Source organism: Agelaius tricolor, unplaced genomic scaffold (genome assembly GCF_023055355.1).
Source record: "Agelaius tricolor isolate 1412-34295 unplaced genomic scaffold, bAgeTri1.0.p SCAF_43, whole genome shotgun sequence".
Lineage (NCBI taxonomy): Eukaryota > Metazoa > Chordata > Aves > Passeriformes > Icteridae > Agelaius > Agelaius tricolor.
This window is the reverse complement of record NW_027269303.1, coordinates 1,646,564-1,669,863: the sequence shown is the minus strand read 5'-3', so window position 1 is coordinate 1,669,863 and position 23,300 is coordinate 1,646,564. Positions and strand designations below refer to the sequence as shown.

The following is a 23,300-nucleotide window of genomic DNA, read 5'->3' as shown; positions in this document are numbered from 1 at the left end:
TTGTGACATCACACAGCTGTCTGTGACATCATAGAGTAGGGTGTGAGGCCATGGAGCAGATCCTGCCATCATAAAAGGTGGCTCTGTGACATCAGAGAGTAGGTTGTGACATCACTGGCTGGCTGTGACATCACATCACAACATCATAGAGCTGGCTGTGACATCACAGAAAACACAGTGACATGATATGGTGACTTTGCGACATCACAGTGTCTTCTGAGACATCACAGTGCAGCTGCATGACATTCCAGGGTGACTTCCAAGAGTTGACTCTGTGACATCACAAGGGTGCTATGTGGCATCCCAAAGTGGGCTGTGAAATCACTGGTGGGTGTGTGACATTGAAAAAGAGATCTGTGGCATCAGAGGGGGCTGTGTGACATCACAGGAGCTGTGTGAGGTTACAGAGAATGGCTGTGTGATATCACAGGGGCTGTGTGACATCCGGGGGGCTGTGTGAGGTCACAGAGATGTCAGTGTGACATCACAGGGTTCTGTGTGACATCACAGGGGCTATGTGACATCACAGGGGCAGTGTGAGGTCACTGGGGAGGTCACTCTGCCCCGGCCCCCCTCACAGTTCCCCCCAGAGCAGTCCAACCCTGCTCGTGCACAGCGGGGTCCCCTGTCCCCCCGGGTCCCCCCGCCCCTGGCGCCGCAGCCTCCCCCAGAGGATGTTCCACGAGATCGACCCCAGAGCCTGACACGGGGACGGGGGGCCGGGGCCCTGGGGGTGGCACAGGGGGACAGGGACCCCTCGGCAGCGTCCCCGTGTCCCCCAGGGCCAGAGCCTGGGCCAGGGCTCCTTCACCCTGGTACCAACGAGGCCTTGAGAGCGCTGAAAAAATCCCCAGCAAGGGAGCAGCAAGAAACCAGATTTAATATTAAGGGACAGCAGCACAAAGTTCCTTGGCAAGAGTCACTCACCTTCTGACAGGACACTTCAGGCACACCAAGGAAACAAAGCAACAACAAAACCAAATAAAATCCAGGCAATCAAACCTGAAACGAGCTGAGAACTGTCCCTGTTTGTGTGTGTGTGACATAAGGACAGGGAGGGCAAGGATAAAAGGAATACAGCTCAAAAGGTTAACTGAGGTGAAATTTAAAAGGACTTAACTTAATCTTAACTGACACCATCAACTTCACAATTTAGCAAAAGAACAGCACTTAACAGTACTTACCCTAACTTAAAACCAATGACTCAATAATTTAACACAGGAATAACACTTAACAAAACTTAGCTAATAACTTGAATGAAACTTAACAACTTAGCAAAAGAAGAACTCTTAGCAGCATTTAACTTAGCTTAGATCTCCTGACTTAACCTTACTTACTGATATCTGGATATCTGAGTGACTCAGCTATCCAAGGCACTCAAACCCCTCAGAGAGCAGCATTTCTGCCACATTGCAGGCTGCAGTGTAAGATGGAACCAAATGCATGTTTTCAATCCCCATCTTCATCAACTGCTATAAACAGGTGGGGCAGTGTTCTTGATCTCTTCCATGACTCAGCCCTGATAACACCCTCCAGGGGAGATATCTTCTGGGAATGGGCCATTGAGTGTCACTGCAGGAGTGATAAAATTCCATCATCCCATTGTGGGATGCTCCGCCCAGGGGGAGGATCCAAGCATTCCTACCTGCATATAAGCTGAGCCTTGCAACACCAGGAGCAGCTTGCCTACTGGATTGCCAGAGGACAAGAGCTCCAGAACCACCCCTGGACCTCCAGAGGATGACCAGACCCTTCTACAGGATCACTGCTTGGACAGAATCACATTCATCTCTCCAACAGGACTGCAGTCACGCTATGCAGAAAGAAAAGTTGAGAGGTGAAAGCTCAATTAGAACTTAACCTGGCGGTTTCTGTAAAAAGAATAAAACGTTTTTATAAAAAAGTTTATAGCAAAAAGAGGATGAAGGAGAACCTCTACTCTTTTTTATTGATTGCAGTTGAGAATAGAGTAACTGAAGATAAGTAAAAGACTAAGCTACTTAATATCTTGTTGTCAATTTTCAGTATTAGTACAGGTTGTCCTCAGGACAAGTGTTCTCCTGAGCTGGTAGATGGGCACAGGGAGCACAACAGCCCCCTGGAATCCAGGAGGAAGCAGGTGCTAACCTGCTGAGCCACTCAGATGCTCACAGGTGTATGGGATCGGATGGGATCCATCCCAGGGGGATGAGGGAGCTGTGGATGAGCTCCCCAAGCTGCTCTCCATCATTTACCATCAGTCCTGGCTCAGCAGGGAGGTCCCAGAGCACTGGAGGTGCCAGGGTGAGCCCATCCCCAGGAAGGGCTGGAAGGAGGAGCTGGGGAACTCCAGGCCTGTCAGCCTGACCTGGGTGCCCGGCAAGGTTATGGAACAGATCACCTTGAGTGCCATCACAGGGCACCCACAGGATGGCCCAGGGATCAGAGCCAGCCAGCGTGGATTTCAATGTCTGCGCTGATGGTCTGGATGAGGGGATTGAGTTGAGCATCAGCAAATTTTCAGATGACACCAAGCTGGATGTGAGTGTGGATCTGCTGGAGGGTAGGAGGGCTCTGCACAGGGCCCTGGACAGGCTGGATCCAGGGCCCAAATCCAACAAGGTGAGGTTTAACAAGTCCCAGTGCCAGGTCCTGCACTTTGGCCACAACAACCCCTGCAGCTCTACAGGCTGGGGACAGAGTGGCTGGAGAGCAGCCAGGCAGAAAGGGACCTGCAGGGACTGATGGACAGCAGGCTGGACATGAGGCAGCAGTGTGCCCAGGTGGCCAAGAAGGCCAATGGCTCCTGGCCTGGATCAGGAATGGTGTGGCCAGCAGGAGCAGGGCAGGGATTCTTCCCCTGTTCTGGGCACTGGTTGGGCAGCACCTTGAGTGCTGTGTCCATTTCTGGGCCCCCCAATTCAGGAAGGACATGGAGGGGCTGGAGCGTGTCCAGGAAGGGCAACAAGGCTGGGGAGTGGTCTGGAGCACAAGTCCTGTGAGGAGCGGCTGAGAGAGCTGCTGGGGTTGTTTATCCTGGAGAAGAGGAGGCTCAGGGGAGACAAGGCAGTGTCAGGGCACAGGTTGGACTTGGTGATCTCCAAGGTCTTTTCCAACCTTGCTGATTCTAGGATTCTCTGAAACCAACACTGGAGCAGGTGCACGATGAGCCCTGGGCCTCCTCTTCAGCAGCTCCAGCAGCCCAGGTCCCTCAGCTTCTCCTGCCAGCCCCAAAGCCCATCCTGTCAGTCCTGCAGAGCCTCTGCAGCTCCTCCTCATTGCCCAGAACAGGGAGCCCCAGAGGCAGACACAGCAGCCCAGATGTGCCCCCCTGGCCTGGGGTGCCTCTGGCAAGGGAGCAGCAGCAGGCACTGCAGGAGCCTGCAGACAATTCCTGCAGCACTTGTAGGATGATCCTGCTGCCCAAGGGACGTTCCCATGGGGCCAAGTCAGGAACTGCAATGGGGAGTGGGGCCAGAGAGGAAAGGCCAAACAGGGATGGGCTGTTTGCAGGGGAAGGAACAGGGCTGGGCAAGAGGAAGAGATTTGTACAAGGGAAGAGTAAAGAAAACAAAGGTGAAGCCAAGGAAATGCCCAGGGCAGTTTGGGGGTGGCTGCCAGGCAGCCCTGGCTCTGAGCAACAGCGTCTGCAGTGGCACAGGAAACTCCCAGCTGATGGGAACAAACTTTCCGGCTGAGTGCAGAGGCCAGGACAAAGCTGAGCTGTTTCCCTGGTGTCCCGCAGGCCTTGCTGGCCCCAGGGGCTGATGGCATTTGTGCTCCCTCAGGTTCATGTCCCCACAGCAACAGCATGGGGGTGCTGGCCCTGCTGTGTGCAATGCAACCAGGGGCTGCTGAGGCAGTGCTGCCGTGTGTGTGCCTGCAAGGATGGGGCACCTGTGTGAGCTGGGGGAGAGGCCAGGGCTGCAGAGAGGGGATGTTGTTGGCAGCTGCGTGAGGACGCTCTGGGACGCTGCCCTGGGCTGTGCAGCGCCCTGGGCATGGATCAGCCCCTGCTCTGCTGCTCCTTCCCGTCTGCCCCAAGGCCCTTGCAGAGCCCCAGCCATGCTGTTTGCCCCCAGCCTGCCCACGGCCAGCCTGGGGCTGCTCACGGGGGTTTCTGTGCTGAGCATTGGCCTGGCCGTGTTCTTGAGAGAGCCTGGGCAAGGAGCCTGGAGCCCCCAGGGCCTGGCCTGAGGCGTCAGCGCTGCCCCAGCAGTGCCCATGGCCTGTCCCTGCTGCAGCCCCGGCACTGCCACCCCCAGGGCTGTGCCCGGCCCCGAGAGCACTCAGGCCCTGCAGCAACACCAGGGCCACCAGGGCAGCAGGGCAGGGCCACGGCAGCAGCACTGGCAACACCAAGTGCTGCTGCTGCTGCTGCTGCTGGGCACAGCTGCTGGGCCAGCGCTGATCTGCCCCAGCTCTGCACACAGACATTGCTGCTGCAGCTCCAGAGAAGGCAACAAAAGGGCATCTCTGCAGAAAACTCTGCTGGGAGATCCTTTAGTTCCTTTAAAACCACCAAAAGCACAGCCCCTCATTGGCACCGTCTGTGGCCACAGGGAAGATAGAGAGAAAAAAAATGAGAAATGGCATAAGGAATGGCTTTTCGTTGTGGACCATATGAAAAAAATAAAACAAAGGAAAGAAATCTCCAAAATGAAACCAACTAGAAGTATCAAAAATGAGTATTATTATAAGTGATTTACAGAAATTCTCCAGCAGTTTAATGTTTCTGAAAGCATCCAGTCATCAGTCTCCACACTGCAACCTTGAGCTCCTGATTCCTCAGGCTGTAGATGAGGGGGTTCAGGGCTGGAGGCACCACCGAGTACAGAACTGACAGGGCCAGATCCAGGGATGGGGAGGACATGGAGGGGGGCTTCAGGTAGGCAAATGAGGCGGGAAAGAAGAACAGAGAGACTACGGCCAGGTGAGGGAGGCAGGTGGAAAAGGCTTTGTGCCGTCCCTGCTCAGAGGGGATCCTCAGCACAGCCCTGAAGATCTGCACATAGGAGAAAACAATGAACACAAAACAGCCAAATGCTAAACACACACTAACAACCATAAGCCCGATTTCCCTGAGGTAGGATTTGGAGCAGGATAGCTTGAGGACTGGGGGAATTTCACAGAAGAACTGGCCCAGGGCATTGCCATGGCACAGGGGCAGGGAAAATGTATTGGCCGTGTGCAGCAGTGAATAGAGAAAGGCACTGGCCCAGGCAGCTGCTGCCATGTGGGCACAAGCTCTGCTGCCCAGGAGGGTCCCATAGTGCAGGGGTTTGCAGATGGACACGTAGCGGTCGTAGCACATGACGGTCAGGAGGGAAAATTCTGCTGAGATGAAGAACATAAAGAAAAAGAGCTGAGCAGCACATGCAGTGTAGGAGATGTTGCTGGTGTCCCAGAGGGAATTGTGCATGGCTTTGGGGACAGTGGTGCAGATGGAGCCCAGGTCAGCGAGGGCCAGGTTGAGCAGGAAGAAGAACATGGGCGTGTGCAGGTGGTGGCCGCAGGCTACGGCGCTGATGATGAGGCCGTTGCCCAGGAGGGCAGCCAGGGAGATGCCCAGCAAGAGGCAGAAGTGCAGGAGCTGCAGCTGCCGCGTGTCTGCCAATGCCAGCAGGAGGAAGTGCCTGATGGAGCTGCTGTTCGACATTTGCTGCTGCTTCAGCATGGGGATCTGTAAGAAAAGTAATCATGGATTAGTTGGGTTTGGAGAGGACTTGAAATATCCCAGCACAGCCTGGGGGAACTTTCCCCCCACTGCCTGCCCAGGGCTCTGCTGCCTGGAGCTGTCCCTGCCAGCAGCTGCTTCCCTGTGCCCAGGGCTGGGCCCTGCCAGTGCTGCCAGAGCCCAGCCCAGCCCTGGGGGCTCAGCTCTGCCCTGCAGAGCCCTCCCAGCTCTGGCACTGCCCAGGGGCACCTCTGGCTCTGCAGGCTCTGAGGGCAACATCAGAGCAACCCTGAGGAGGCTGAAAAAGCAACACTGATGCTGGCTCTAAGGGCTGATTTCTGTCACGGCCCAATTTATTCAGATCTAAGAGAATTTTTTTATTTATTTTTCTCAACGTGAACTGAGAGATGGATATCTATGAGCAGTTTCTTATCCAGGCGACCCAGAGCAGTAGATTAAAAATTAGGATTTTCCCATTCATGCAGCCCCTGCCTTGCTGTGCTCCCTGTATAATCTACTTGGAAATGTTCTTCAGTTAAATGCCATGCTGGGAGCAGTCGTGAACAATGCAGCATCCTCCCCACACAAGGAGAACACTTCCAAGCCTCACCAGCTGTCTCCTGCCACCCAGATCTTGTCCCCCAGCGCTGGGAGCAGCTGCCAGGGCTGGCTGAGAGCTGTCCCTGGCAGGCAGCAGAGTCCCTGCCCCAGCACAGCGCCCTGGGCTGCAGGACCCTGCTCTGCAGGACAGCCCTGGGCACCCCTGGCTGCTCTGCACAAGAGACAAGCAGAGAATGTACTCACAGGCTCTGCAGGCATTGGGATGTTCCAGCTGCAGGAGATGGCTCCAGGAGCTGCAGCTGCATTGTCCTGCAGCCAGAGGTTCCTGTGCCAAAGGCTGGCAGTGATTGTGCCCCAGGCACTTCTCAGCCCCTTCCCAGCCCTGACTGATTGAAGCTCTCTGTGCCTCTGGGCTGTGCCCAGGCTGGCTGCAGGCAGTGCCCCAGCCCTGCTGGGCTGGCACAAGAGCTGCTCATCCAGAGAAATGTGCTTTTGAAGCTCTTCTTGGTGACCAGGAGCTGCCTCTGTGCCAGGAGCCCAGCCCAGCTCAGCAGCACAGACACAGCACAAGGACTTTAATCAGCCTCTGGGGCTTTGTGCTCAGGCCCTGAACATCAGTCCCTGAGAGGCAGCTGAAGAAACCTCTGCAGAACTCCAAGGCAGAATCCAACTCCAAAGGTTCTTGGACTTTTAATGGGTCCCAGAGAGGGACACGACTGAGCAAGTGTCCCCAGGCCCCAGGCAGAGCAGAGAACTTCAGGCAGTGCTGACAGGTGGGGACAAAGAGAAGCCAAGTCTTGGTGCCCTGGGGCACAGCAGGGTCTGTGCCAGCAAGGGCTGGGAGGAGACACCTTGTCCTGAGGCCCTGGGGCCTCCTGGCACAGCCCCAGCCAGGCTGGGCACTGTCAGCCCCTTGTGCTGCCCTCAGCATCCCCCCCTAGCCCACATCCCAGTGGCCTCAAGGATCTGCTGCAAGGAGTCCCTGGGGAGCCTTGCTCAGCAATGGCCCTGGGGGCTCCTTCATGCTCCCTGCAGGGACTGCAGCTTTTTCAAAGGACTTTGGCTTTGGCTTTTGCCTTGGAGTCTCTGAGAGGTTTGTGCAATCATGGCCTCCAATTATCTGCTGTAATTAGTCCCTGGAGAGGCTTTGTCAGTAACAACATTCAGTGGGGCTCATTAATGCTTCAGGGTACTTCAGTTATTTTAAGGTTCTTGGTGTTTCCCTTTTGATACAGACTCTGTGAGAGGTTTGTGCAATCATTGCTCAATTATCTGCTTTAATGAGTCCCTGGAGAGCTTTGTACTGACAGTCATGCTCAGAAATGCTTTGAGATACTCAAAGTTTTTAAGGTAGTTTGGATTTTCTTTTCCACTCTGAATCTCTGAGAGGTTTTTTGTGCCATCCTGGCCTCCAATCTGTTCTCCAAGGAGTCCATGAGGATCCTGTGTTTGGGATGGACCTCACTTGGACCCATTCATGCTTTGAGACACTTTGGGGTTTTCTTCTGACTTTGACTCCTGAAAAGGTTTGTGCAATCTCCTCTCAGGTCCTGAGGTTCAAGGGCTCAGCTCCAAAAGCACCACAGGCTCATTAGGATGCAGCAAGTCCTGACATACCATAGCCCTGCCTTGATTTCCCTCTAGTCTTGTTCAGTTCAGCAGGAAGTTTTCCTTTTACAGTTATGGATGGTATAAGTAAGAGGCTTGACTAGGCCAATATTCAAGCAGCAATCAATTTATTAAGTAATATGGTAAAGTATGAGCAATACAGCGCTGGGTACAGTGGGGGAAGTTTTCTCTCCAACTGCACACCGATAGTTGAGGCTTAGGGGTATTTATAGGGGTACTCATCAGCTTTCTCAGCAGTTTCTATTCCAATTCTTACTGATCAGCAGTTTCTATTCCCAATTTTTACATCACAATTCTATGTACTATTGTGATTTAGCTTTTCTCAGGATGTATCCCAAAAGGAGTATCCCCAGATGGTGGTGGTCTGGTTTCCAAAAGAAGAAAGACGAATCCCATCTGGTAAGGTCCAGCTCTCCAGATGTAGGTCCTCCTTTTAATTGCAAAGACTATAAATCTAACAACAGTGATGTCCAGCTTCCCTTCGTTGAAACTATAAATCCTTGAGGTGGTGTTCATCTTCCTTTCTCAAGCTGATTTTCTCTGCTTCAATAAGGCGTGAGATAAGCATGTTTCCTTTATATATATTCCAAAGCTATAGTTTCAAGGACATGAGCAATGTTCTAAAATTATATTTCAAAAGGTTATTATTGCAGAACTCTTAAAGGATTAACTACAAGCAAGAAGCAACATCCTTAATGCTTTAATGCCAATGCTCCTAAATCAACCAAGGTCAATTGCAAACAAAAGATGGGTTCAAAGGACTTCTTCCATGCTTTACTTTCCTCAGTTATTATTAGAATTCACAGCTCTCCCATTGTCGGTCTCCACACATATTGCAATCACAAATACACACATTGCCTGTGTGTACCTGACACGACACACAGCTTTGTATTTCACATCCCCCCGTGTCCCCCTGTGTTCCCCCGGGCAGGGAGCTGCTCTGGCCCGGGATGGCCGGGCCCAGCCGCGGGGCCTCGCCGGCAGCGGGCAGGAGCCGGCCCGGGCTGCGGGACACGGCGGGGGTGCCCGGCTGCAAAGCAGCTCTGGCTCCCGCCAGGGAGCTGTGGGCAAGGGGCTGCAGCCGTGCGGGAGGAAAGCCGCTGGGCCAGCCCCTAACGCTGCCCCGCAGAAAGGAAGGGCAGGAGGAAGCTGACAAATGAGCTTGGAATGTGCCAGTGCAGAGATGAAGGGACAAGTGCCCTTGGGGGCCGGGGCTCGGGGCCAGCCCTCGGGCACGGCTCCGAGCGGCTCCTGAGCCGGCCTAAGGGCTGCCTGTAAGGACTGCAGGCGGCAGCCGAGAGCAGCAGCGCCGGCAGTGCCGGCCGGGCCCCACGGCCATCTGCCCGTGCCTTCGCAGCCCGTGAGGGCCGCGGGCTCTGCAGCGCCGCTCCTGCTCCCACAGCCGGCCCGGAGCCTCAGGGCTGCCCCGCAGGCGCCGCGGCAGCAGCAGCGGCCTCAGGGCCCGGCCCGGGGCTCCATCTGCTCAGCCCGGGGGCAGAGCCACAGGAGGGGGAAAGGAGCTGAAGGAGCACCAGGGAGCCCGGGGAGAGACAGGCTGTGAGAAAGTTTCTTATGACAATTGTCACAGGCGTTTCTCACTTTGGACAAGATGTCCCAGGTCGAGCACTGGGCGCTGAGTCCTTTCCGGCTGGCAGGGGGCTGTTGATGTCTGGCGGGGCTGCAGAGGCTGCTCGAGCCCTGGGGCCCATGAGACCTGTCGAGGAGCTGTGCCTGGCCGTGCTCTCCTGAGGCGGCAGGGCCTGGGCGTGAAGGGCAGGGGTGAGCCGCCACAGGTGCTGGCCCCAGCACACCAGGACTCAAGCTCTTGTCCCACACTGGGCATGGCCATTCTCCCACATTACTCCAGCTCTCCAGCTCCAAGCTCAGTTGCCCCATGTGCCAGTCTTCCTGCTCCATTCTGCCCCTTCCTTCTTACCCCAGACGCAAAATACCCACACCACATTACCCAGCTCTGTACACAGAGCCCTACTCATCCCCCAGCTGGCACCCTGCAGATAATCAGCCCCTGTCATCATTGACCCCCTTGCCCTGACAGGGCCATACCTGACGCATCCTGTGTCCTGATCGCCGTACGATGCTGGTCATTACGGCCCCTCGAGATGTGTCCATCACCGTGCAGCAGGGTCACACTGGGCTGAGGAGGAGAGGGCAGATGTTCTGCATCGTGGAGCTGCTGCTCTGATGGTCCCCAGAGCTCTGTGGCACATGGGGACACTGGCACAGACCAGCGGCCTCCTGTGGGATGGGGCCAGCCCTGTGGCATGCAGGGCATCACCCTGCTGTGCCAGGGAGGGCACTGGCAGTGCTGCCTGCAGGGGCATGTCCCTGCCAGCTCCTGTCCACCTGCTGCAGGAGCCCCAAGCCCATCCCACCAGGCTGCATCTGCTGGCTCTGTCCCCATGGCCACGTGTGCTGGCCATGGCACCAGGCAGGTCCCTGTGCACAGGACACCAACTGGCAGGAGCTGGGCTGTCCCAGCTGCAGGGATTGGTTTTGGGAACTCCTTTCACAGGAGGCACCCAATCCCCGTCTGTAGGATTGACGGGGGTAGCACGGTCGGGACAAACGGAGACGAGAGATCTCTGAAGCCAGGTCATGGACGGTTTATTGCAAAGGGCGTGGGTGCAGGGCCCTGCTTGGAGCTGCCAGCTGCAGCTCAGAGCAGGCCTGAGAGAAGAGAGGGGTAGAGAGGGTGAGAGGGTAAGAGAGTAAAAGCATAAGAGAGTAAAAGGGGTATGAGGATAAAAGGCAAGAGCTAAGAGACAAGAGGTAAGAGCTAAGAGGTAAGAGGCAAGAGCATAGAAAAGTAAGAGCCAAGTTCCCGTTACAATACAATAAATCATCTTCTGTGTTGAATATTCTGATTCTCACTTAACCAATCTAGTACAACATACAAATCCTATAGCATTTCCATACAGCCTATAAGAATCACTACATTACCATACTGTGCTACATTTTAAACCCTAAAAACTCCTCCTTGGACTCCTTCTGCCAAGCTGGCAGGGTCTGCTCTGACCCTTGGACCTGCCTGCAAGCAGAGGGTCTTGTTTCATCAAAAGGGGATTACCTTCAGCCGGCCACACCGTTGTTTTCCCGTTGTTCAGTAACTAAGGGATCTCGAAGCTTGCTTTCATTTCAATCTCGCTTATAGTTTCCATATTCTCAAAATCTTTTGCCAGGCAATCATATTTATAAGGCTTTCCTGTTTCATCTTCCCCAACAGCCCTCCAAGCCTGAGCTCAGACTGCAAACAGACGCAGCTCATCAGATGTGCTTTCAGCAGCCTTGGGACAGAGAGATGGGCCAGACAGGGCAGTGCAAGGCAAGGAATGCAAAAGCCCCCAGCCCTGGGGCAAGCACTGGCCCTCCACAGCTGCCCTCTGCTCCCCTGCCCTGCCCCGTCCCCCCTGGCTGCTCTGCCCCAGCCCAGGTGCAGAGCCCTCCTTGCTGTGTCAGGGCTGCTCTGCACCCCAGGCACTGGGGATGTGTCCTCAGGGCCCTCACCTTTGGCTGGGCGGTGGCTCCATGCTGGGGGCCATGGGCTGCAAATACAGGAGTGTCTCGGGGTACCTGGGGAGGGCAGGAGTCACAGGTGTGTGACAGGGGACAAAGAACCTGTTCCTGTTGGAGGCAGCACCCCCAAAGCCATGGGATTTCAGCCCATGGCATCCCGCTGCCTGTAGCCCTTGGGATGAGCCCCCACAGCCCCTGCTGATGGGCAGGGCTGCCGAGGGGGCTCCCCACATCAGCCCCTCCCAAGCAGACACTGTCCCCCTGTGCCAGCACAGCGGGTCACTGCTGGCACCCATCTCCCCCCATGCCAGCCCCGCTGCCCCCGAGGCACTGGTGCTACTCACTGGCCAGGAACCTGCACGCTGAGCATGCGGTCACAGGACAGGCACGAGAAAGGGACTGGCAGCTGCCTAAGGAGGGGGAGGGAAGAGGGCTGGCTGAGCTCCTGGGGCCACAGCCCTGCAGCACACAGGCAGCAGCTCCCTGCAGCAGCCAGCTGCTGGGCAGCTCACTGCACAGGGGCACGGCCATTGCAGAGTGAACCGTGGGCTCTTGAGCCTGTTTCTCCCCATCCCCAAGGTGCTGGCTGATGCCAGGTGAAGGGCACAGGCACCCATGCCACCATCCCAAGCAGCCCCTGCAGCGCTTTCAGCCCCTCTCTGGCACCAAAGCTCCCCCGTGTGCACGGCCAGGAGGGCAGGGCACGACCCAGCTCAGGGCAGGGTGTGTGACAGCCCTGCCTGGCAGGAGCAGTTGCCATCGCTGTCCCCAAAGCCATCAGAATCTCCATTGCACTCACTTCTTAATCCCAGCAGGGTTTTCATGCAACAGCCTATCCTCGAGTTCCTCCATGTTCCTGTTCCAGGAGTCCTCGCGGTGTTTACGGAAAGTCTTCAGCTCCAGGCGATCCAGCTGTGAACAGGTGCACAGCCTCAGCCAGCTGCTCCAGGATGTGATGTGGAGCTCTCCAGGGAAAAGCCTGGAGGGGGATCCTCAGAGGGGTGCTGCCTCAGGCTGTCAAGTCCCAAAGGTGCCAGTTCCTCGTGGTGGGGACGAGGTACCCCTCACCTTGTCTTCAATTGCATCGCTGAACTGCTGCTGGGTACTGTTCCAGTGCTGCTCCTGGCCTGAAATCTGGCTCTGCAACTCCTGCATCCTCTCATCCAGCTCCTCCATGTTCTCTTCACACTGGCTGCAATCCACTTTGCTGTCCAAGGCAGCTTTGTCCACCTTCTAGCAGAGGGGAAGGGCGGGAAAGCAGTGGGGAAAGGGATGAGGAACACTAGGCAGGGCCAGCGTGTGAGGGACAGAGGGAGGAGTGCTTCTGAGACAGAGGAGAAATTTTCCAGAGTAGAAATCCATTTTGATTTAGGTGAAATGTACATCTTTGAGTCTGTGGTTAGAAAACATAGCTATGTAGCCTGACTGCAAAGCCTAGGCTCAGGGAACCTGATTCAGTGAAGGACAGAGATAAGGGGGGGACGGGACAGAGGGTGATAAAGAGAGACAGAGAGACTGCTGTGAAAGCAGGTCAACCTCACCTAAGAATTCTTTCTGATAAAGAAGAACTAGTGGCAAATGTCACACAAAATTTGTAAAAATGAATATGTATGAACCTATTGTGAAATTTTATGGATATGTATTTGAGAGGAGGATAAAAAGGGACCTGAAGTTCCCAGAGGTACGCATGTCTTTTAAGGAGAGTAATCTCTGCATGCATCCCGCGCTGTAATAATAAACATACCGGCTTTACAACTTTCACAAAGTTGTGGAGGTTTTGGCTATCTCTGCAAAACACACCCCTTTTGGAGGTTTCCTCCCAAAATTTGCCCTAAGCCAGCACAGTCATCATGAAAATTTCACCAGTGGCATAATTTCCTGGTGGCAAATCTTGTGACAGAAGCTTGACCTTGTTCTCCATGAGACATTCTTGGGAAGACAGACAGGAGAAGATTCCTGGAAAACTGAAACAGCTTTCCAGAAGTGAAATGAAAATGAAAGAAACAATCCAAGATCTTTTCCTCTATTTATTTCTATGCTCCCCTTTTCCATATTGCACTACTTCTCCATCCCAGGAATTCCAGATGCACCGCACCTCTAAGATCGGTGACTTAGTGATTTTTAGACACTTGAAAATACCATGAGGCACACAGAGTTTTCCTTCCCCTGGTTTTACTGGAAGGCAAGACTGGAGATGTAAGTGCAGTGCTGGGCTCAGGTAGGAATCCTACAGCAAGGGAAGGTGGCCTGACAGTGTTTGAGCCTCAGCCAGGCCAATGCAGAGCAGCAAGCGAGGGGATTGCTGTGCCAGTGTGCAGGAGTCAGGGCTCTGCACCTGGGCTCACCGCTGCAAAGTTCCCGTGTTTGGACAGACTCAGGGGCTGTGCCCGGGGCGCGCGGGGCTCGAACGTGGGGCTCGTGGGGCGAGCGGGGAACGGACACGGGGACGAACGGCCCCGGTGCTTCAGTTGCAGCGGCGGCAGCGGCGGCAGCAGCAGCGGCAGCAGCAGCAGCAGCGACAGCAGCAGCAGCGACAGCAGAAAAACAGATATTTTAGATCACTTTTTCTTTCTTTCTTTCTCTTTCTCTTTTTCTTTCTCTCCCTTTGTTTATTTCTCTCCCTTTCCCTCGGTCGGTCACCCTTCTCTCGGGGTCCCTTGCCCGGCGTCCCTCTCCTCTCCCCGCCTCCCTCTCCCCTGCTGGGCCGGGCCATGCCCCCGGCCCGCCCCCGGCCCCGGGCGGGGCTGCCCCGTGCCCGGCCCCGGCCGTCCCGCCGCGCTCTCGCCTCCGCCCGGCTCTGGCCGTACTGGCGGTGGCGCTGCTGGGCGGGCGTCAGTGCCTGGTGCGGGGGCGGCATCGCCGCCCTTCGGCTCCGCCTGGCCCGAGCCCGGCCCCGGACCCGACGCAGGGTCCGAGCCCGGCCCCGGCCCCGACCCCGGCCCCGGCCCCGGCCCCGGCCCCGGCTCCTCCCGGGGCCCTCAGAGGACACAGGCGGCGCGGCCGCTGCCGCCGCCTCCGCTGGGGCTTCCCCGGCCCGAGCTCCGCCGCTCAGCAGCGCGGCCGCCGGCCCCGAGCCTCCCGTGCCGCGTTCCAAAGAGCGAACGCCTGGGCATGGCCGGCCCGGGGCGGCTGAGGGGCGCTCGGGGGCCGTTGCTGGCCCCGGGCCGAGCTCTGACAGCCGCGTCCCGCCCGCAGGGAAGGCGCACGACGCCCTGCAGGAGCGGCGCCGGCTGGGTTCGCTGCTGGGCCGCGCTCCAGTCACAAACATGGAGCAGAGAGCGCCGAGAGTGCGCAAGGTGGTCTGGCTGGATCAGGAGGAGGAGGAAGAAGGCCCTGGAGCTGCCCCAGCACAGGGGACCGAGGCGGTGCCCGTCCATCCACCGCAGGAGGGTGAGTGGCAGAGCTGGGCTGCAGGGCTGGAGCCTGCAGCCAACTTGGCCCCATCCCATCCCATCCCATCCCATCCCATCCCATCCCATCCCATCCCATCCCATCCCATCCCATCCCATCCCATCCCATCCCATCCCATCCCATCCCCTGGGGAAATGCCCAGGGACAGGACGGAAGAGGGGCCGGGCAGACACCCCGCAGTGGCCGTGCTCCATCCCCCTGGAGCATCCCGGGGCTCTCCCTGCCTGGGCAGCGCAGGGCTGGGCTGTGTTCTCCGGCCTCTCCCGCAGCCCCTCAGCTCTGGCTGTGCTCGCTCTTTGCCAGATGCAGCCGTGGAGCGCACACAAGAGCAGGAATCCAGCCGTGGCCGCTTCCGCAGCACAGCACAGGTACCTGCAGCCACCCCCACCTGGGCTGGGCCTGCTGTCCCTGCTCAGCCCAGCACCGTGTGTGCAGCACTCCATGCAACATCCCCGGCTTCCTGCCCTTCTCCTACAGCTCGTTTGCAACTTCATCCGGAGCATTCGGCAGGAAGAGATCAGCACCATGGGCACTGGGCTCAGAGCTCACTCTGAGCTCCTCAATCATGAGACCAGTGCCGCCCTGCTGGATTTGCTCCTGGAGAAGGGTGCTGCCAGGCCAGAACAAGTGAGCAGCCTGGGGCCAGGCTTCAATTCCCCCATGAGTCCCGTGGCTTCTCCAGCCAGGCCTGCTGGTCCCTGGGAGCCTTTGAGACCATGGCAGTGCGCTGGCAAGGGAAGCATTCTCTGGGGACCCTGGCGACATTGCTCCCTCTGGCAGCTTTCCAAGTCTCCCCGTGCCTTCTCCAGGTGCCCGCCATGGTGAGGTACATTCACCGATGGCTCCTGGCCAATGATTCTGCTGAGCACAGGCTGGATGAGGCCCTGCTGACTCTCACCAAAGCACACCCGGGTGATGCAGTCGTGACGCTGCTGCGTGTGGCCCCGTCCTGTGACAGGTATGGGGCCCACCTGCCCAGAGGGCTCAGGCCTCCCCAGCCCATCAGCCTGTACAGCCTGGCCAAGGTGTCTGACCAACAGAGAGTTCCAGGGCCCTCTGGCTGCTGCCTTTTCCAGCCCTGGCACGTCAGCCCCCAAGCCTGCTGCCATGCTCCCTTGCCGCCCCTCAGGGCTCTGTCCCCACAGGGCTGGGCTGCCTGGCTGCTGCTGGCGAGGGCCAGTGGGCAGAGGCAGAGCCGGCTGTCAGCCCGGGCCCCTAGGGATGCCCAGGCCATGGTGCCGTGTCTGAGACCCCCCTGAGACAGCTCTAACCCCGCAGAGCTGCCATCTCCATGTGGAAGACCATCATGTGCTCACTCAGGACTGCGGAGCCAGTGCAGCTGATACTCCTGGATGTGCTGGAGAGCTGGCCCAAGCACAGCACGTGCACCTCTGATGGGGACAAAACGGGTGTCTTTGGCCTGGCTGTGAGTTTCTGCAACTGGCCTTTGCTGGCCCCAAGGCCGCCTCTCCAGCAGCTCTCCATTCCCCTTCGCCCACTGCATCTCCCTGCCTCAGGCACTGGCCTGAAACCCGGCCCAGGGGCAGCTTCAGGCCCACCAGGCCCCGTGCTCCCCCTGCCAAGGTCTCTCCAGGCCTCTCCCTGCCAAGCTCGGGCCCTGCCACACGGACACCTCGGCACTGAGCGCTGTCTCCGGGGGCTTTGTCCCTTGCAGGCAACCATGGTGATGTGGAAGATCCTCCAGGAGCCCCCTGTCCCACGTGTAGTGGCTCCGTATTTCCCCCGCCTATTTTTGCATCTGCTCTTCCAAGTGTTCTTCAGCACAGAAGAGATGCCAGAGGAGGTCGATGCCTTCTGGAAGGGATGCCAGCAAGAGCACGGCCTTGCCACCAGCCCCAACAGGTGCTCCATCCCCGTCCACCTGTCCCTGCCACATGGCCTGCCAAGGAGCCAGTGCTGCCAGTGTGACCTGGGCTTTGCTGTGCACACAGGTTTGCAGTGCAGACCCTGAAGTCCCTGCTCTGCCTTGTCCAGTGTGAGCACGTGGTGGTGTCAATGGAAGGCAAGGGTGGCTGGGACACGCTGCTCTGCGTTGATACCCACCACTATGCCGTGGCTCTGCTGGCCAGGTGAGACTCCCCTTGTCCCCATTGCTCCTGGCATTTGTGCCCTGTGCCCAGGCTGTCCCACACGGTCACCATGGCTGTGGGCCAAAGGGACGAGGGACAGCCAAGCAGACTGGGAAAGGCTGGGAAAGGAGGGTGCCCAGGAGCGGCCACATCACAAAGGGCCCAGGTCCCCTGGCAGGGTGGTGGGGAAAGACAAGAACCGTGTGAGTCAGTGCTGGGAGAGGCTTCCCCTCCTCCCCCGGCTCAGGGTCTTAGTGCCATTTTCCACCTTCCAGGGAGATTCGCCATGCATCCAGGCCCTTGTGTAAAAGGATCTTATGCTGCCTCCTTGAGATGCTTAGCAAAGAGATGCCATACTGGGATTTCCCTGCCCTGGCATTCCTTGTGGAGGTGAGCCTGAAGGCCAGCATGACCTGGCTGAGCTGCCTCCCAGCTCTCTGCCCTCTCTTTGCCACAGCCGCCTGGGACGGTGCCCGTGCCCTGTGCTGCTGCCTGGGCCCAGCCCTGTGTGGTTCCGGGCTCCTGCCGGCCGGCTCCCCCGTCACTGGCCTGTGCCTTTCAGCTCCTCGAGTGCCTGGACTTGAGGGAATGCAGGGACAGCATCATGGATCTTGTCTTGTCATGGCACCTGCAGAGGGAGCGCGCAGACATTGGCAACCAGCTTCTCAGGGCCCTCCTCCCGCTCAGGGACCATTCCCCGCTGGTGAGAAGGGGCAGTGGCTGAAGCCCTGCAGGCAGCGTGGGGCTGGGCAACGCAGTCGCTTGGCCTTGCCTGGCCTTTGGGTGCTGGGGCAGCTGCTCCCAGCTCTCCTGCCTCCCGCTTCAGCTGCCCGAGTGCTTCAGGACAGGCCTTTGGCCTCTGGGCCCCATGGCAGCAGGGTGGCCTTTCACAAACTTGCCTTCCGCACAGGCTGAAAGAATGTGGAGCCTGACGGAAAGGCTCATGGAGCTCCTGCGGGTCAGGATGACCACCATGCTACTGGGCTATCTGTTCCTGGATAATGGTGCCCACATACCCAGCCCCATCGCCCTGCATTTGGCTAACGTGTTCCTGCCACTCTTTGACTACGTAAGGCTCTGTGTCCCCAGCCATGGCCACTGGCTGCTGCCCGGACACTCGGTGCCCTGTGGAGATGCAGACCTGCACCAGTGTGGGCCAGAATCAGCTGATGCTGAGCTCTTGCTGCCTTCCTGTTCTACAGGGTGATAGCCAGGTGCAGCAGCTCTCCATGATTGTCTTTCACACCTTGATGTCTGCTGTAGAAGAAGAAGGAAAGAAGCCCCTGATGATACAAGTGTGGCAGAGCCTGCTCCCACTGCTCTTCCACTGCCACGATGAGAATCTGCGTGTGGCACAGGTGAGGACTCGTGGGCTGCTGCTGTCCCCCTGGCAGGGGGCTCGGCTGCCTCCTGCCCTGCGCCTGCTGGACCGCAGCCTCCTCCAGGCTGCGGCTCCTGTGCCCTGGGCTCTGGGGCCATCTCCGCGTCTCTGCTGCTCTCCAGACTTCTCGGGAAACGCTGCTTTGTGCGGTCAAGTTCCTGAAAAGGAAAGATCTTGAAAAAAGTGTGAAGAAAGAGAAACTCTGGAAGTTCACTGAGCTCCTGGTAAGGAGGGCCTGCAAGCCCCAGCCTCAGGCTGGAGAAGGCCCCTGAGGGCGGTGCTCAGTGTGCGGGGCTGGCAGCTGTGCCCCTGCCCGCTGCTGCAGCCAGAGGCCGCGTGGGCTCTTCTCCAGGCTCCTGTGGGCCCGAGCCGGGTGCCCATGGAGCCCCGGCCTGGCGGGGCTGCGGGCCGGCACCGCGGCTCCCCGGGCAGCAGCCGGCCCTCTGCCCCCTGCCCTCGGGGGCCCTTGGCCAGCGGCTGCTGGCCCCGCCTCAGGGCTGTGCGGGCAGGGGAGGCCAGGGCTGGGCGCAGGCAGCGCCCGGCCCCAGGGCTGAGCCCGCGCCAACCCTTCCCTCCTGCCGCTCTCTGCAGCTGGCAGAGGACAGGAGCCAAGCGGCCGAACACCTGCGCCGGGCCCTGCGCTACCTGCAGAGCCCACAGGAGCCCCTGCGAGAGGCGGCCATCAGGTTCACGGGTGAGCCACGAGCCCGGGCTCCCTCCCCGGCCCGCCGCAGCTCGGCCCCGGCCCCGCCTGCTGCCCCGGCAGCGCCAGCCGGGCCCGGCGCCGTGGAGCCCCGCCTGGGCTGGGCATTGCTGCTGCCGGCCTCTGGCAGCCGTGCCCTGGGGCGGCAACGTGCGCCAAAGGCCGGGCTGAGCCCTGCCGGGCCAGCAGCCCGTGTGGCCACAGCGCCGGCAGCGCCGCCGGCAGGGAGCTGTGCCGCTGGGGCCGTGACAGGCTCTGTGTTCACAGGCATGGCCGGGCGGCGCCTGAGGGGGCAGCAGCGAGAGCTGCAGCTGATCTGCACTGGTGAGTGAGGGCAGTGGGCTGGCAGCGGGGGCTGCCGGGGGGAGAGCTGCAAGCCCTGCCCCGGCTGCGGGGGGCTCTGCTCCCGTGGCCAGAGCACATGGAGCTTTCAGGGCCACGTGGGCCATTGGAGGCCAGCAGCTTCGGGCTGATCCCCTTGCTCCTTGCTCCCTCCTGGCCATGGCCAGAGCCACCTGGGATGGCCCTGGCAGGGGGCTCTCCTCGGCTCCCCGCAGATCCGGCTCTGACCGTGGCTCTGTTCCTCTCTCTTGCAGCCCTGGAACGCCTGACGGAGGACGTGAGCAGTGCCGTGTCACAGCTGGCACTTGAAACACTGCATGTCCTCCGGGCAATAGAGCGTGGGCGATATTCCACCATCCAGAGGCTGCAAGATCAGCTGCGCAGGGCATGGAGGACTCGGCCTCGCCTGTCGGGGTTCGGCTGCCTGCACTGCCGGATGACTTAGGAGGAGAGCTGATCTGGGAGGCTGTCTGTGCTGGGGCAACCTGAGCCAGAGGTAATTTTCTTTAAGATTTTTCTTCTTTTCCATTTTTTATCTATATTGTAAATAAATAAATTATAGAGTATATAGAATAATATATATTATTATAGATTACAGGTTACTGTAAATAAGTCTAGAATTTGTTATGATACACAGACTGCCAGGAGCTTTTCTTTGCTGCCCAGGGTCTGCGGGGCAAGAGGCAGGAAAGGGTGAAAAGGGAGCTTGTGCTCAGCAGCACAGCAGGCTGAGGGGTCCTGAGGCCCTGAAGGGGGAAAGGGGTGCTTGTGCTCAGCCAGCTGCCCGGGCGTGCAGCGGGCAAGGGGAAATGGCCAGAAGCCCCTTGGCCTGTGGTGGTTCTGCTGAAGCCTTTGTGCTGCCCACAGAGCAGCTGGGCAGGGGCCGGAGCTGCGGGGATCCCTGCCAGAGCGGTGCCTGGAGATGGCCACAAGCCCTGTGCCAGGCAGGAAGCGCCATCCGTGCCCTCCTGCCCGTCTGCTGCTGGCTGCCTTGCTGAGGGCTCCCAGGTGCCTCTGGCTGGGGCTGCTCTGGAGCTGCTGTGGGGCTGCGGCGCTGCTGCCGGGCAGCTTGGCCGGGCTGGGGCAGGGCCTGAGGGGCTGGGGCGCTGGCAAGCCCTGAGCAATGGGGCTGTCAGAGGCCACAAGCAGCCCCCTGGCAGCCGCCTTGTTCCTGCCAGAGTTGACTTGCAAGAGGGATCCTGGGCACTGTGGAACTAACAGCATCGGTGTTGTTGGAAACCCAAATGCAGGGAAATCCCAGACCTTTGGTCTTGTCAGCAAAGCTTAGAATTAAACCCAGGATTTGATCTGAGACCTTGGAAAGGGCTTCCAAACTTAGGTGCTAGAAGCGACAATGCAGATTTCTAGTTTCTAGCAGAGACACGGGGAGGAAAATGGAAGTGGAGGAAAGTTTAGAGTTTTAGAGTTCAAGATGTAGAAAAAATCAAAGTAGTTACAATGGTAAAGAAGAAGTTTAGGATGCAGTGCTGTAGGTTTGTGTGTCATAACATGATTGGCTAAGGAAGCTTGCACTGGAGCATGAGTCCATAAGATGAAAGATTGAAGGATTGGCTCCAAAACACAAATATCCTTGTTGGCAGTGTCTTCTTGGCCAAGAAATCCTTCAAAGCTCTTGGAACTACAAGTCTTGCGGCCCTGTGAGCTGTGCAGTGGAGACGTGAGCCAAACTCACCCTTCCTGTCTATGTAGAAGAGAAGAAAAAGCAATGGCATCATCTAAAAAACTCAGAGGTCCGCTCTCTAGCTCATACCAAACTCCTTCAACTCCCCCAAAGTGGGATTTAGCTACAAACACATGGCAAGGACTCTTAGTGCTGGCTCTTTGACTCCAGAGCAGCTGCTTTAGGATCTTTCCCATAAGCCTGTATAGTTATGTGCCAGAAATGTATCATTTGAAGAAACTTTCCCAACTGACTTGCATGGAGTTTTGCTTGAAGAGTATTTGAGGAGAAAGGCTCCCAGCAGAGGTCTGGGCTTTGGCCGAGCTGTGTCCCCTGCTGATTGTGAAGTGTGCCATCGGCTGCAGGGCTTTCTGGGCTAAAACTATCATCAAGTCACTTGGACTTGCTCTTTTTGGCCTCTAAAAGCTGGACCCAGTTTTGAGGCAAATTTGGAGACCTCATCTATGGGTGGATGGAGCAGCTAGGATTTTCCCAATTGTTGGGAATGGTTCTCCAGGTCCCTGGAGTATCCAGGGCCCTGGTAAGTTGCAGCTTCACACATGCCTTGGCAATGAGAAGCAGAGGAAGCCAGACCTTTTTGTGCTGCCTGTGTCACTGCACCGGGGCCATGGGATGGGCACACGCAGCCCTTGTGCTGGAGCTGAGCTGCTCTGCCCAGCACTGGTGGCCGCCATCCAAGCTGGTTTTGCTTGTGCTGGTTCTCTGATAGCTGGGGCCCTGGGCAGAGCCCTGAGAGCCTGGTCTTCCCCCAGGGAAGGAGCAGGAGCCCCTGGAGAAGCTGTACTGGGTGGGGATGCTGCTGCTGCTGCTGCTGCTGCTGCTGCTGCTGCTGCTTCTGCTGCTGCTGCTGGAGACAGCCAGGCTGACATCAAGGAGGACAAGCTCTTCCTCAGCCGGGCCACTGGAGGCTGAAGGTGATGGACTTTGATTCTGGCACCTTCTTCAAAGCCAAACTCCACAGAGAATTTACAGACGAGTCCCCAGCCGAGGAAATTCTGCCAGATTTGGGCATGGCCCAGCCTGGCTGGGAAGCAAAGGTTCCCCCTTTGCTGGGGCAGATGCAACTCATCCTTCAGTCGCTGCCCAGCTGCTTTTTGGCATGGCTGGGGGCATGGGCTGGGCTGGGTACGAAATGGGAGTGGGCTCCTGGCCCTGCCAACAGCCCCCAGCACCCACCGTGCCCCGGGCTGGGGCTGGGGCTGGGGCTGGGGCAGCCAGCCCGACACAAACAAAGCCCCATGGTGGGAGCAGAGGTGGGACTCCAGAACCTGTGCAGGGGCTGCTTTGCTCTGCAGGCAAGGAAGGGCTTGGGCTGCCTCACTGCCCTTGTGTGCTTTGGGATCACGGTGATTTTGGGGGGCAGTGCAGGGGGGAAGAGAGAAAGTGTGGGCTTCCCTCAGCCATGTCCTGGTTTTTCCCTACCATGGAGGAGTTGGGCCTTCCTCAAGGCCCTGACAGAGATAAGAGTTTTTACTGTTTTTCTTGTTTTCCCCTTTTGCATCTAATCTCTTTTCAAGAATGTGTTGTTTGTTTTTCCAGAGGAAGCATTCTAGGTGGTCCAGTGTCCATGGGGAAGTGCTTGGGAGCAGCTGTGGCGTGGATGGGCCATGCCCTTGGAGAAGGCTGAGGCCATGGTTTGGGAGCAGCTTTTCTTGCAGCCGTGGCTGGCGTGAGGTGGGTCCCTGTGTGCTTGGCAGGGTGGGATCAGAGCTTTTGGGAGATGGCAGCGAGCACAGGAGCATCCTGCTCTGGGCAGCTGCTGAGGGCTGGATGTGCCGTGGCTGGCTGCAGGCTGGGCACATGTCCTGCCCTCCTGCTCTGCTGCCAAAGGCAGCAGGGATGGGCAGCTCTGGGCACAGCTCTGGGCACAGCCTGCATGGCCTGGGCACCGCAGGCCTTGGCACAAGGGCACAGGAGCCCTCAGCTGACGGGCGGTTTCTGCTTTCTCTCCTTGCAGCCGGGCCCTGCGGCTGCTGAGGCTGCTCTGGGCTCTGCCAGGGCTCTGCTGGGCTCAGCCCTGGGCCCAGCTGGGCTGGCTCTGCCCTCACATTGCTCTGACAGCTCTGCATCAGACGAGCCCCTTGCCAGCACAGCGCCTGAGCTTTCTGCTTTGGCAGGTGAGTGAGACTCTGCTGCAGGCCCAGAGATTGCAGCTGGGGACACACATCCAATTGGCAAGGACCCAAACTCTCCACAGTCCCAGCTGAACGCCTGCATCTGCACAGGCTGTTTTGTCTGTCCCATTCTTCCTTCTTGATTGGCTGGAATTGTGCAGTTGCACTTTCTTCCTC

The 23,300-nt window shown here is 58.0% G+C and overlaps 2 protein-coding genes across 2 annotated transcripts in view; one reads left to right on the top strand and one right to left on the bottom strand.

Moving 5' to 3' along the window:
* Nucleotides 1-23,300, top strand: part of LOC139604076 (uncharacterized) — a 1,261,625-nt gene that overhangs the window by 1,107,792 nt on the left and 130,533 nt on the right.
* On the bottom strand, nucleotides 4,393-5,638 carry LOC139603968 (olfactory receptor 14C36-like). The gene has a single exon (XM_071454965.1). It carries the CDS (start codon nucleotides 5,636-5,638, stop codon nucleotides 4,706-4,708), a length of 933 nt encoding a protein of 310 aa, XP_071311066.1. The 3' UTR covers nucleotides 4,393-4,705.